General features: G+C 37.5%; 1 protein-coding gene and 1 long non-coding RNA gene across 7 annotated transcripts in view; one reads left to right on the top strand and one right to left on the bottom strand.

The window, feature by feature from the left end:
- ITGA6 (integrin subunit alpha 6) overlaps positions 1-13,274 on the top strand; it is a 58,336-nt gene extending 45,062 nt beyond the window's left edge. For 3 of the 4 annotated variants that reach the window (XM_015634392.3, XM_033516065.1, XM_015634390.3), the window contains 14 exons: positions 717-874; positions 1,804-1,953; positions 2,692-2,807; positions 3,701-3,890; positions 3,977-4,060; positions 4,259-4,338; positions 4,494-4,571; positions 4,672-4,774; positions 5,751-5,924; positions 6,926-7,024; positions 7,339-7,449; positions 7,533-7,631; positions 7,936-8,061; positions 11,199-13,274. In XM_015634392.3, the coding sequence (XP_015489878.1) occupies positions 717-874; positions 1,804-1,953; positions 2,692-2,807; positions 3,701-3,890; positions 3,977-4,060; positions 4,259-4,338; positions 4,494-4,571; positions 4,672-4,774; positions 5,751-5,924; positions 6,926-7,024; positions 7,339-7,449; positions 7,533-7,631; positions 7,936-8,061; positions 11,199-11,357 (1,727 nt within the window). In that variant the 3' untranslated portion in view covers positions 11,358-13,274. Of the gene's footprint in view, positions 1-716; positions 875-1,803; positions 1,954-2,691; positions 2,808-3,700; positions 3,891-3,976; positions 4,061-4,258; positions 4,339-4,493; positions 4,572-4,671; positions 4,775-5,750; positions 5,925-6,925; positions 7,025-7,338; positions 7,450-7,532; positions 7,632-7,935; positions 8,062-9,498; positions 9,629-11,198 lie in introns of all 4 variants that reach the window. The other variant, XM_015634391.3, reaches the window with a different exon arrangement.
- Positions 7,727-12,568, bottom strand: LOC107207403. 3 transcript variants are annotated; one of them, XR_001522736.1, is made up of 3 exons: positions 12,480-12,568; positions 9,996-11,250; positions 7,727-8,106 (listed from the first exon to the last, which is right to left on the bottom strand). It is a non-coding gene; the product is annotated as an uncharacterized LOC107207403 (long non-coding RNA). The 3 variants fall into 3 exon arrangements; XR_004498259.1 differs by having other exon boundaries at positions 11,168-11,250; XR_004498258.1 differs by lacking the exon at positions 7,727-8,106 and having other exon boundaries at positions 9,595-10,063; positions 11,168-11,250.
- Positions 13,275-14,463: the final 1,189 nt, after the last annotated feature.

Here is a 14,463-nt window from a genome sequence, read left to right as displayed (position 1 = left end):
GAAATGAGAACTTTAAGCCCAGTCACACCCTTTTTCTCTTGTCTTGTCTTGAGTTTCTCAGTTACTTTGGAAATCCAAAGGCTGTGCCTGAATGAGATGCTAGTCCTTCAGCAGCTAAATTGCTTGCTCTCGAAGTGCCTTGGCACACTCAGTGCTGTTTCCATCTGTGCAGCACGGAATTAGCATGGTGAAGCAATCATTAAAAGATGCACCAAGTTCAGATCTAGGAAAACGTGCCTCAGCACACAACTGGACAGCTGTAGTCGAAATTCTGCTTTCAGTGTTAAGATTGTCAGTGTACCTTGACCTCAGAATCCTGCTGTCTCAGGTGCCATTTGGGACCCAGTAGAATCCCCTACAGCGCAGTCGGGGTATTTACAGTGGAGAGCTCAGCCCTCTGCTGGCTCCGCACGGCAATTACAGCTCCCCCTGACAGCCTTGCATGCCCGTAGGGGAACGGTTTACTTAGGGAATAGCGGGATTTGGTTTAGAAATTATCTATAGATTCACACGTGGGGTACTTGGCCCTCAACCATGGCAGGACAAAATAGACACTGAGAAAGTTTTTTAAATTAATGAAAACACTTTGGGAAACCCAGCACTGGCTGGAACAGTCTTCTAGAATAATGCTTAAGATCATACCTCGTGAAATTAATGTTCTTTTTAGTATGGCAATGATTCTTTTCGTAGTGACCGACTTTATTTTTTTCACATAGAGATCAGTTACACGTTTGAAGTGGAGAACGAGAGGCGGCAGCTGGGCCTGCCCTCCAGGGTGCGCTTCAGTGACCACTCGTCTGATCAGTTCACTGCGAGTACAACCCTCAGGGGACAGAACTCATGGGAGTGTGTGACTACAAAGCTTATACTGCAGGTAGGGGAAGAGTATTTTATTTCCGTTTCATTTAGAGCCACTTAAAAGAATTTTTTTTTTCTTTCAGCCTTTTGGAAGGAATTTTTGTATATAACTTTGTATATAATTTCAAAATCATATCCAATATAAAACTTCAAAAAAAGAGAAACCCACCATAGTTTACTATTCCCTGCACACATGCTGCTTCCTCCTGTTGCCTTTCTTGCAAAGTATGAATAAAAATGCAGCCACTGCAGCTCACTGTGGTGGTCAATAGAGCTGAACTAATTCGGAACAATAGAGAGGGACTGCCAAAAATGGAGAGCTGCTTCCAACAGAAATAACTGTTACAGAATTTTATAGTGTGACTGTTCAGGAAAATAATTTTAACCTGTGGGTTTTGGAGCGCATGAATGGGCCGGGCAGGAAAGCTTGGTATGTGCTCTCTTGACTTGGCTGCTGTAGTGGTGCTTAGAGGTGGTATTGCTCCAGAGGCTAAACAGATTCCCGCTCCATGACTCAGCAGGAATGAGTCAGCCTCCAAGGCTGCTTTTGATCCCAGCAGATTAAAGAACTTTAATTTATGAATTGAATAGAATCATAGAATGGTTTGGGTGGAAAAGAACCCTAAGGATCATCTAATTCCAACTCCTGTGCCATGGGCTGGGACACCTTTCACTAGACCATGTTACTCAAACCTGTTTTAGTGTGTTATTTTACTGTAGCTATGTGAATTTCACCTGCCTGAATTACTGTCTGTGGTTCCTAGGTATTCTTAGTGGCAAGAGTAATCACCACATTGGGAAGCTAGAGGAAAACAAAAAGACAGTAGGGCTGGGATCTTTGTGTTCCTGCATGTTTAGAAAATACAGTATCAAAAGCTTATCTTTCTGTTGTTTTTTTCTTCCCTGCACTGTACACTAACTATGCAATTTAAATTATTTTAACAGGAGAAAATTAAAGATAAGCTACGTCCCATTCCAATATCAGTCAGTGTTAAAATTGCTGGCCTGGAGTCACCATCCAAGAGAAAAGAGAGTGCACTTCCAGATCTTATACCAATTCTAAATGCAAATGAATCTGAAACAGAGACCACAAAAGTAAGCCTTTGATATCACATATTTGCATAAATCTGCACTTCTGCAAATAACTTAATTTTAAAGACTGCAGAAAACTAATTTATGTCCAAAGGAAATACCTGGGGTGGCACTGGACATGTAACTATTGGATTTTTATTTTATGTTTTGTTCTGAACTTGTTACAACATGTTATGAACTATGTACTGTGTTTTTTTGCAACAAAAGTGAAGATGGTGTAGCTCCTCTGTTTCTTCCTCTCCCCAGTAAGTTTAGGAGGAAATGTACTTTCGATTAAAAATGGAAATTCATTGTCTTCTGTTGGAAACACTTGTCCAACATAACAAGATAATGCACGTTCTTAAGTCTTCCACGGGATGCTGTAACAGCTTTTAAGCAATGATTGCAGCAGTGACATAGAAGGGAGGAAACATCTCAGTTAAAATTTCTCATTTCCTCAATGCTTATTGAAGAATCAGACTTAAAGATGTATTTCCTCATTAGAAGTGTACCTCTCACTTAGTATTATCCAACTCTGCTTTTTAGTCACATTTACAGTTCTAAATTACCAGCATCAAGGGCTGTATCTCACAAAGAAAAACTCAACAGGTAAGAATTAAGTCAGGTTAAAATCTGAACTCTGTCCAGGAAAGTGCCTTGTGAGTTCCATGTAGGTGCTTTATTCACTGTGCTTCAGAAATCTCATTTTAAACTACTGTTGTGTGTCAGGCAGTAAAATTGCTTTGGTGGTGCTTTATTTAGGTGGAGTTCTTAAAAGAAGGATGTGGAGAAGACAATGAATGTCACAGCAATCTTAAGCTTCAGTACCGGTTTTGTACGAGAGAGGGAAATGAAGACAGGTTTACTTATTTACCGCTGTAAGTCTCGATTAATGCACTTCTGAAGTTCAAATTATTAACAAGTGCTTAAAAGAACTTTTAGGAGAGGATTTTGGGAAAGAGCAGCTTTTTTCTGTGTCTGGCAGACACAGCCCTTGGCAATAGTATTGATTTGTCAGGGTGAGGAATGGGGGCAGAGTGGAAGAGCTCAAGAAGAAAAGTGGTTCAGAGTTGAATGGATGCTAAGTGGCCACAATAGTGCAGCGGTGGGCTAAAAGAAAAAAACCCAACAATTTAACACCTGGAGAAATGACATTCTAAACCAGCCTTACAGTGGTTTATTGTGTGACACTGCTAATTATTCTGCAGATAAAACTTGACTGTATGACAACTCAGTAAAGTGTAGGCTAATAGCCCAAGAAAAGTAGTTACAGAGAAATTGAGTAATGATTTAATTTTAACACATGCCCCAGCACCCTGCTGCATCCCTCCTTCCTGGGAGGGCCAGTGAAATTAGAGCAGGGGTAAAACAAACAGAAGGAAGTATGTTTATTTACTGCCAGCAGTCACACATTTTTAGCAACACTTGGAAGCCAAACCCATGTATACTTTGCAAGAAAAAAACAGGTCATTAGATGGATTTGGAGAAAATTCATCACTGTGTGTGTCAGATGCAAGTGCTGGTTCAGAAATACTATAAACTCCTGATTACTTGAGGGACTTATCAGCCTGTTCTGTCCTCTTAACTGCTGACCACTGTCAGATAAAACTGGTGTGGGGAGAAAAAACCTACAACTATTTATGTTCACAGTTTTACTGTAATTCTCCCCTGTTAAGAGGAAATTGTATTTGGATAAACCATCATATGAGGTGAACTTGAATACACATTTGTTTTCCTAATGCACAGAACCCTGTACATTCTGTTTCTGTAGTGAAAAGGGCATGCCAGTGCTTGTTCTGAAAGACCAGAAAGATATTGCCCTGGAAATAACAGTGACAAACAATCCATCTGATCTGAAAAAGCCACAAAAAGATGGTGAAGATGCATATGAAGCTAAACTAATTGCAACTTTTCCAGACAGTCTGACATATTCTGCATTCAGAGAGATGAGGGGTTATCCTGTAAGTATTTTTAAGAGAAAAAAATACTGAAAAAGTTAAAATATTTCCAGCATATTTTTACTTGTAAATATATTGTGTTTAATCAGGAAAAACAGCTAACGTGTGGTGCTAACCAAAATGGTTCTCAAGCGGAGTGTGAACTTGGAAATCCTTTCAAAAGGAATTCTAATGTAAGTTACACTTTACTCAAGTTGTAAAATCTTGTTCTGACTGATTGTAGTCATCCAAAGTTCCTGTGTGTCACAACTGGGAATGTGATTTGGATCTGTCTTTTTAACTCTAGAACTTAATATTAAAATTTTCTGTAAGTTTTCACATATCAATATATCTTATAAAAGCTCATATATTTCCTTATCTTTCTTGTTTAGGTAACCTTTTATCTGATCTTAAGTACCACTAAAGTTAATGTTGATACAACAGACTTAGACATTAACTTGAAGCTGGAAACGTAAGTTTTCTTTTTGCGCATGCACCTGCACTTTGCTTTGCTATACAGTTGTAAACATTTTGAATTCATTTGTTTGATTCACAGAAGTAATTTAATAGTAGAGAGAAACCAACTAAATTAGTAAAATAAACACCATTGTTTCCTTTTCATTGTAGAACAAGCACTCAAGTTAATTTAACTCCAATTACAGCCAGTGCTAAAGTGGTTCTTGAATTGCTTTTATCACTCACTGGGTAAGTGGTGATAGCATGACAAATTGGGGGGTCTGGGGACAGTTTTGCTTCAGACTCATTAAAATCTGATTATTCTCCTTTCCCACCCCCACCTGAACAGAGTTGCTAAGCCTTCTCAGGTATATTTTGGAGGTAACATCATTGGTGAGAGTGCTATGAAATCTGAAGATGATATTGGAAATCTCATAGAGTATGAATTCAGAGTGAGTAATTTAGGTTAATGCCAACAGCTGCTTTTCATCAAGCACACAGCTTCTTGCTTCATGTGTATGAATACTTAGAAAAGTTGCTATAATGAAATTGGCTTTCTTTGTCCTAAAACCGTGACTTCATGATCAGAACATGCAGTTGACTATGGACTAGAGCTTCTTTAGGCCTTGATGTTTTATGATCATAATCTGAGGAAGTGGCCTGAGGCTGCCTGCACACTTTTTTCGGAGCAGTTCATGCACATTTAGTTGTAGGGCATAAAAGCCCCAGCACGGAGGGAACAAAGTTACAGCAGAACCTGCCTGGGGCTTGCCCCAGGCATTGGCTGGTGCACACAGGCAGCGAGAATGGGCTGAGAACAGAGCCAGTGCAAGGAGGTGCTGCAAGAGCCCCTCTGAATGTGGGTCTATTTCACTTTCTTGGTCTTGTGCCTAGTACAGCAAGGAGGAGACTAAGAAATTTAAGTCCATCTCTGTCAGTCCTTTACTTCTTTCTGTACCCGGTCCATGTATTATCACAGTATCAGTTAAAACACCTGATTTAAAACATGCTAGCATGATCAGTAACACTAAGAAAGTAAAAGAAGAGGTTGGGAAAAAACTTCCAGATTTACAAGAGAAAGAGGTTGTTCTCTGTGTCAGAGCTCCTCAGAAACTTGCAGTTTGCCTCAGTTACACAACTGACTGATTTGTTAATTCTGAATTGGAGTTGTTGTTTCACATGAAGATTAATTTCTAAAAATCAACAACTAGAAGTTCATATTAGGGAATTCTAATCCTATGCATTTATTTGCTCTCCAAGTATGTAGTTGTAGTATACACTTTGTCTTAGTACTATTTTGACTGTCTTTCATCTGATCTAAATTTTCTGTTAGTTGCATGCTTAAAGCTTGTCCAAGTCAATAAAGTTTTCAGGAAGAAAATTCCTCTGAAAATTATTTTACAGTTTAAAGAATGTTTGTTTTAACAGGTAACTAATTTGGGCAGACCACTGAAAACATTTGGCACTGCTTCCCTGGACATCCAGTGGCCAAAAGAAATTAGTAATGGCAAATGGCTGCTTTATTTGATGAAAATAGACTCCAAAGGCTTGGAAAAAGTCTCCTGTCAACCCGAAAATGAAATCAACAGTTTGCATGTTGCGGTATGTTACCCTGTCTTCTGTTCATGAATTGGTACAACATGAAAGCACCCCACAGAGTGTAAGGCATGATAGCTTGCCTTTAGAAGGAGTTACTTTTTATCTCCAGCAGCTCACTAGCACAATACATGACCAGTGTATCAGTGAATAAGCCTATCAGGAGACTTTTAACAGCTAATGAGGCTGATATGCTGAAGGATAGATGCTAGGTCACAATGACTGTTTTTGCAATGGGCATGGCTGTCATAGGCTCTTGTACAGGATGAAACTGCTGACTGTCCTAACAAATTTCATCACTATTCTTGGAAACTGCTCAGTAATAAAAACATTTGAGTTCTTACTAAAAGAACAATAAATAACTAAATATATTCCCATCCTGGGGGCGTTCCATGTACTATTTTTGAAGATAAGGGGATTGAACTTAAATTTATTTATTTACAACAAATATAAATAAAGAACAATTTTCATAGTCCTGGATTATACCTATCTAGCAAAATCTTCTTCCTAAAACTTGAGCCTCATTTTTTAATTCTTCATATAATCCTAAGATCATATGGGAGGAGTTTTTATTTTCCACCATTAAAACTGCATGCACATAAAGTTGTTTTTGTCCGATCCTTATATTAGTTAATATAATTTGCAGTGAGTGTTATTAGTATACAGTTAAAAAAATCTGCATCTACTGACCTTAGCACATTCTTATTCTTTTAGCAGAGTACCATTAATACCCTTTATCCAGAAATAAAAATGGAAATAGCATTGAAAGCTTTAAAAATCTAAACTTCCCCTTGCCCTATTAAAGAAAATAGTCTGTTGGCCTTTCTTTAGGTAATCTCAAATTTTATTCTTAGCAGTAAATGTAGGTAAGTAGGGATATACAATGCTGTCAGTCATGTGCTGATTTGGAAGAAGAAAACACTGAGCTCTACTTTCTCTGCTTGTATGAATTAAGATTCTTACTATAATCTGCTTTTTAGTTTTTTACTTTTTTTTTTTCCTTTTAGGAATCCCATAACTCAAGAAGGAAGCGTGAAGTTGCAGAGAAGCAGATTACAGACAGCCAGGCATTTTCTTTATTCTCAGAAAGAAAATACAAGACGTTGGTAAGGATATTGCACCAGCTATATTCTCTTTGCCTTCTTTTTATCTTATATCCAAATATCGATGCTTTTAAAATTTGAACATTTATATTATCTACTTTGAGAAAGAACTAGGAAGGAACATCTTCATAGTTACTTACATTAAAATAAGCAAGTAACAACATCTTCACTGTATTTTCCCATTGCTGTCAGTACGAACAGATAGTGGTCCTTGCATGTAGGTATGATTCATATAATCCAATTTTTAATCTTGGGATGAGGTTTAAACAATCTGTGAAGATGTGATCTTATTTACATCTAGATCTGTGTAATTGCAGAGCTGCAATGCGAATGCACGCTGTGTGGACATAAAGTGTCCCCTGAAGGGTTTAGACAGCAAGGCATCTATTGTGCTGCGTTCCAGGCTGTGGAACAGTACCTTCTTAGAGGTAAGTCCTCTCACCTGCCCTTTTTATAAGGTCAGAGTTCTTTTCTGTTCTGTGTCTAATACTCATGTTTTATTTTGGAACAGGAATACTCAAAAATGAATTACCTTGACATTCTTGTTAGGGCTTCTATCAGTGTTCCTGCTGCAGCCAAGAATGTTAAACTCACAAATGAAGTTGCTCAGGTAGGTTCATTGTTTAATATTAACCACATGTTATGGTTGTGATTGTTCTAGCTTATCTCCAAAGACCAGAAATTTAAAACAAAACTTGCTAAAAGTTTTGAGTTATTGATCATTTTTACCTTTTAATGGGGTTGAAAAAATTCATTGCCATATTCAAATGATACCAGTGGGAACTTTTTCTTCAAAAGCATTTTGTAGAAGACATCTTGGTAGAGGAGAGCTAAGACTATATAAATTGCAGCTTTCTGATTAAACATGTACCTTCTAAAATACTCCTTCCACCTGCACATTTTCCATCCCGTAGGTGCGTGTTACCGTGTTTCCTGCAAAACCAGTAGCCCTTTATACAGGAGTTCCGTGGTGGATCATCGCGGTGGCTATCCTTGCTGGAATACTCATGCTTGCACTGTTGGTATTCTTACTATGGAAGGTGGGTGTTTATTCATCTGGTTATTTTTTATTTTCTGGTCTGAAACTGACAAGATAGCAAACTAATTAAGTCAATGATGAAGTATTTGGGACTCAAAATAGGGCAAAACTGCACAAATCATACATTATCAGTTTCTCAGTTTTGCAGCACTTGGAATGAAAATGGTTGTACAGGTAGACTTGTTACATAATTTCTTCTCTTTTCACATCCTCAAAAGGAAGTATTTTGAGATGAAACTTGAGACAAATGTTGGGAGGCCATAGTTTGATACAGATGGGTACAGCTACTGAGAGCCTTTGCCGTTAGGTGTAAAACTAATTTCATGTGAGCTTGCAAATGTTTTAGTAGGGCTCTATTCTCATTAACATCAGAAATACCATTAAACTGACAGTAGATGGAAGTAACCAAAAGCACAGTATTAATACATAGCCATCTAATTATACATCTTATTATTGCTTTTTTATCTTAGAAACCTTAAAGGAATAAATAAAGACGTATAACAAATGGTTAACTATTTGCAAAAGAAAAAATTATTAAAGTAATTAAGAAGTACCTTTTTAGTCATGACCTTTGCAAAAATGCCAATTATTTGTTGTCCCAAGAATAACAGAGCAGTCCTTTTATTCTTAATTTTTACAGGCATAGGCAGTTAGCATTTGCTCTTATGGGATAGCATAAGATTATTAGAGAAGAGGAGGTGAAGAATATCCTGTCACTTTTTTCCTAGTGAAACTACAGCAGTTAGCTTTGAGGAGCTATTTGCTGCAGGTTACTCCCCATAGGATAGTTCGGATTTCCTTATTTTCTAAAAAATGCCCAGCTCCTCCTGCAAATATTCCTGATGAATGAATACTGGGTGGGCTGTTACATTCTAACTACTAGTTATTTACTGTGCATGAAAATACAAACATTTTTCACATGCACACACAGTGTAAAATGTTGTTTCTGATGACACAGACTGTGCTGTTCTATGAAGGACAAACATCCTACTGGAAAGACAGATACATCATTGGCTTAAGACAAAAGCTTGTATTGAAGGGGTTTTTGTACACGCCATGGTTTTGTCTGTCCCGTGCATGAGTCCACAAACACATTTCTGTGTAGACTTCTTTCTGTTCTTCACAGTCACCTTCCCTTGCTATGGTCAGGTTCTATTGTAGCTTTTCTTAAAAAAACAACCCAAACAGTTTCTCTACAAATTTATCAAAATGCTTCTAAAATAATATTCTCGGGTTACTCTGTTAATAACTCAGGTTATTTTATTGTGTTCTTACAAGAAGTTACAAGATCTAGAAACAGCTGAGTTCTTGTGATGACTTTTTTATTTTTGGCTTGCGAAGGGATAGTGGGAAAACGGTTGACAGAGTTAAGTCACTTTTAAGAGGTTTGACTTCTTGCAGTCCACAAGAACTGACTAAATACCTTGCTTCCTTGTAGTGTGGTTTCTTCAAGAGAAATAAGAAAGATCATTACGATGCCACATATCACAAGGCTGAGATCCATGCTCAGCCGTCTGATAAAGAGAGGCTTACTTCTGATGCATAGTACTGATCTACTTCTGTAATTGGTAACTGATGATATTTTTTAATTTCTAGCTGTGGCACATGCTATGGTTGCAGTGGCTAACTGTGAAGCTTTTTCTGCATTCTGCATCCATTAACTTTTGGATTTCAAGCTATCATACTTGCTTGCTCCTTCTGTTGATAGATTTTCAGCTTTTGGTGCATGTGAACACACAGAGGTTTACCCTGGTCTAAAATGCTTATTTATTTATTTTTTAAAAACATGGTGATCTACAGCAATGGGCTTTAGTATTTTTTTAACTTTATCCTTTACCATTACAAATAAGTCTTAAAGCTTGCAAGATGGGAATCAACACTGCAGAGTTAAGATGTAAAGATAAGACTACAAATACATAAATTTGCTTTACTAACCTGTAGTGCATGCTGAAAGGTACATGTTGCTTACATCCACGAAGGATTTTCATTATGAGAATTTATTGCTGTGGAAACATCTGTTTTACTTGAGTTGTAAGGTGTAATTCTCTAGGAACACACTTTGCTGAAGCTACAAGATGCATGATGGTTTATGCTTCCAGCAACCTTTATTCAACTTAAGATATCACATGCATGTACATTGTATCCTTAAATGTGCTTGGGATGAGGGGCTGGGGAGGAATTCTTTATGAATTATTTCTAATCAGTATTTAATGAACCTATAAGATGGCTAAAGATTTGGTCTTTGCTCACTGTAATTTTTTTAATTCCGTTCTAAGTTCTAATATTAAAATAACCAGCACCCCAAATACTATGAACAAAATCTTGCCCTCTTTAACATGTTCTTACCCCCACCAGTATCTAATGACAGCTGGATGGCACAATGCTTCTTAACCTGAACTCTTGACCCCTAAGGATGATCAGTGATCCATGAGGATGTAAAGCTGAGTCTGTACCAATCATTATCTTTATAATATTGTGGCCATAGCTCCCTTTTATTTTGGAAATTAATTTTAATCCATTCCTCAATATTAAAAATCAGTTTTCACAGTGGCTTTGAATAAAAAATTGCACAGCACAAATAAACTGTTATAGATTTCATCCAGGGTGACTTCCCATGGTAAACTAAGCAAGACTCATGTTTCTAAGACAGCATATTGTAGTTAGTTCAGGTGACTGAAGTGGAAATGGTTCTTTGAAAACTAAGGCCCTTAGGGTAACTTTTCTTGAATGTTATGGAAATCTTTATGTAGGTTCTTAAGGGTAAATAATGTCACCATACAGGAAGATATTGAAGTATATACCTACCTTTGATTCAGGAGAAGCAGCTTTCCCATGTGTAGCAATAAGTGTCCTTATTAGATGAATGAACAGCTTTGTACTGGAGGGAATCTTTTTAAGGTATTTGATTACCAGGGATAGTCAGAGCATGCCCTTTGTCTTTAACTGCTGCTGAACAGCTAATGCAGACCTCTTGGCTCACATTTTTACAGCTGAAATATGCTACATTTTTGGTCTACATACTTCTGTTTTCAATTTTCTGACCTGCATATTTGTGTGAAGGAAGAATTTACTGCCTCTACAGTTGTAATACTTCGGCAGCAACTTACACCTGAACTGTTCTTTTCCTTGTCTGCGCAGTGCGGGTTCTTCCGGCGTTCCAGGTACGAAGACAGTGTCCCCCGCTATCACGCTGTAAGAATTCGAAAAGAGGAGCGACAGATCAAAGATGGGAAAAGCCAAGACCTTGAGACAAAACAGTGGTACACCAAATGGAATGAAAATGAAAGTTATTCTTAGGCAAAAATGTTGCTTATCCACAAAGTTCAGATAGAGGTTGAGGTTCTCATTCATGGAATACTGATGGAGTTAGACCTGTGAACACTATGGACATTCACCATTTGATTGTAGATATTACTACTTCTATTGAGGCTTTTATTTGCACAGTTAAAATGGCTTCAACAGACTTTATTTGCCTTATTTAATTGCTTCTTCATCCCCCTTAAATCTAACACACACTTTAGAAAATACTGTGCTGATTTGGGGTCTTTTCTGCAAAATAAGCAAAACCACTACAGCAGACCTTTTGATCCTCCTGTGATCCTGACTTTACTCCTAGTTATTTAAGGAATGCATGATTAAGGTCAAGACGAGTTCTCCATTGTTCCCTCAATGCACAGTGCGTTATAAACACACAGTGGCCTTATCATACTTTGTTCAAGTATAACTGAAGACCTGCAAGTCTGCTTTAGTCATAACCTTTGCCTGCTGCAGTAGTTAGGGCTTAACAAAAAGCATCATCTTAAATTACATGTGCAACAGGTCATGTTGCTTGATTTTGGGCTCTTCTTATTTTAAGATCAGACTGTGGGATTCTTGCTCACAACAAATATACACAGGTGTTTTTTTTTTAAGAGAGGCTTGAATATTAGATGTACTTTCTGTATATAAATATTTTAGTCGATTTTGTATTTATTTTTATTATAAATCATTGTCTTTGACTAACTGGTAGGCCAAAGACTACTGAATTTTTAAATCCACTGTTCTGGTTTTTGTGTTTCTGGTTTTGAACTTCAAATTATGAGACCTGAGGCTTTCACTGCATTTTAATAAATCTCTGAAGGTGCCAATGCTATCTAAAATGTAAATATTTATGGAAATTATGTGTATGGGTGCTTTCTTCTCCTGATGCTTGTAACATCAGGTCCTGTAACATGATTTATGTATTACTGTGGACTGTTTAACAATTTGGACACCAAGTTGAAGTAATGTTTTAGATATCATTTTATACTCATTGCAGGAAACTGAAAAGTCCTTTGGAAACCTCATTCAAGCTTCATAAGGACTTCCTGGTTGGCAAAAGGCATTGACTACTGCAACTGTTGTGTAGCACTTGAAGGAGGCTGTAGGTGCCTTACTTACCTTAACTGTTGGGATCTGAGCTGATCCTCCTTGAGACTACTGAATCATCTTGAATACCTGAATGTTGATAAAAGTAGAACATTGGTATTAGTAATCTGGTTATTGTAACATAACTGAGAAAATGATTAAAAGAGTTTACTTTTTTACCCATATTCTAAAGCCTTGGTACTATTTAAGAACAAAGATTTAGCTCACAGTTGTGTATTCCTTGTGAAACAAAATTCTTCTCAAAAGGTATGCATGTCAATTGCTTGTAATATGAACTATGCAAAAACCTCTTGGTACTTTTTCCCCTCATAGGGTAAAAACCTGCTAGGAGGGCAGTTGTCAAGTATCTTTACTGCTAACTTTGAATGTACCTTCTTGGAAGGTGTGGTCTCCTAAAAAGTTACCTTTAGTGTTAATTAAGAAAGACAAGTCTATTAAACTAGATAATCTCAGTATGTTATGACCCTGACATTATGAATGCTTACATATTAATTCAGATGTTCCCCAATTTTTGAGCTTCTAGAATCCTAGCTTATTTGCTTAAAGGCTCAGCAGCATCAGAAGCCAGGCTAATCAGGGGCTAAGAAGCTTGAGAAATACCCCTGAATATAAAACCAGATTGTGACCCTCACCTAAGAACATGAATCTCTTTTAAAGTTTTAAAGATCTTGAAAAATAAGTCATGTCACTGGTATAGTTTTATCTCAAACTTTTGTTAAACCATCTAAGAATGCTACATCATTCCATGATTAGAAATTACCTGTGGATATTTGTATAGAAGTGTGAAATAAATTTTTTTTAATTAAAGATGGTCTTGGTAATAGTGATTTTGTCATACTTAACTGAGGTGGCCACAGCTAAGTTCCCTAGAAGGATAGCCTGGAAGTGGCAGGCTTTAACAAGTTCTCCTTCGGCTCTCACTGCCCTGCTCCATGCAAAGTGCAGATAAGGAGCAGCAGGAGATAAGGCACAGTCTCATGCTCACAGGCTCTCTGCTGCTTGCTGCTGTTGCCAGCACTGGTCAGAGTCAGCACCAGGGTCCAGGTCCCACAGGAACACGGCTCCCCCCTCCTCACTCCATTGCACTTCTGCTGCCTGGGGGAACTTCAATGCAAGCAGCCTCCTAAAAATTTTCTTGAATAGTGCCAGACGAGTATTTAAGTTTAGTAGAGATGGATACATCCCCCAAAATTGGTCAAGGACTTGGCATACCTATTTGTATTTAGCAGTGGAAATATGATATTGACAGTCAAATAGCACAATTGCAGTGTAGTTTCAAATCCACAAAAAAAGCCCTATGGAAAAGCCAAAATTATGGAGGGAAAAAAATCCCACCAAATTCAATGGCCAAAATTTGGCTCCACCTCTAAGATGTCAGCCCTCACTGGATGCTTTGCTCATTGTTGCTGAAAGGCCTGAAATGCAACAAAGCCTGAAGATAAAGATGAGCTGGCCATATGCTAGGCCACTCTTTGTTGTTGATACCAAGAAGCTTCCAGAACTAGAACCAGAAAATGTTGCTAGACCCATCTCCAAGATAAGAACTCAACCTGCTCTTATTAAACAATTACTCTCCTTTGCATGACGGCCATGAGCATTTTTCTACAAGACAAAATATCAACTGGTAGAACAGTTAAGTAGCTGATCACAGTAAATTGAGCACAAATCTTGTATTTGGCTTTGTATGTATGCTTATATATACACACCATATACATTATAGTACCAGGTGTAGTATATACAATGTATATATACATCGGTACAGCACTATAATAGTGTATGTGTATAGAATGTATGCATATATGTGATATATAAAATTTAATGTTTGTTATATAGTGTTGAGTGTTTTTTATCTGTATAAAAATACACACACTATATAGTCCAAGGTACAGAAATAGAATGTTGGCAAACTGCAACACTTTCCCATATGTTTAACTGTTGCAGTACAGCAGACATTATGAGGGAATATACCTTTCAGTTTAAGGTCCAGCATAGCTCA

This window comes from Parus major, chromosome 7 (assembly GCF_001522545.3).
Source record: "Parus major isolate Abel chromosome 7, Parus_major1.1, whole genome shotgun sequence".
In the NCBI taxonomy this organism is placed as follows: domain Eukaryota; kingdom Metazoa; phylum Chordata; class Aves; order Passeriformes; family Paridae; genus Parus; species Parus major.
This window is presented reverse-complemented; position numbering and strand designations above follow the sequence as displayed.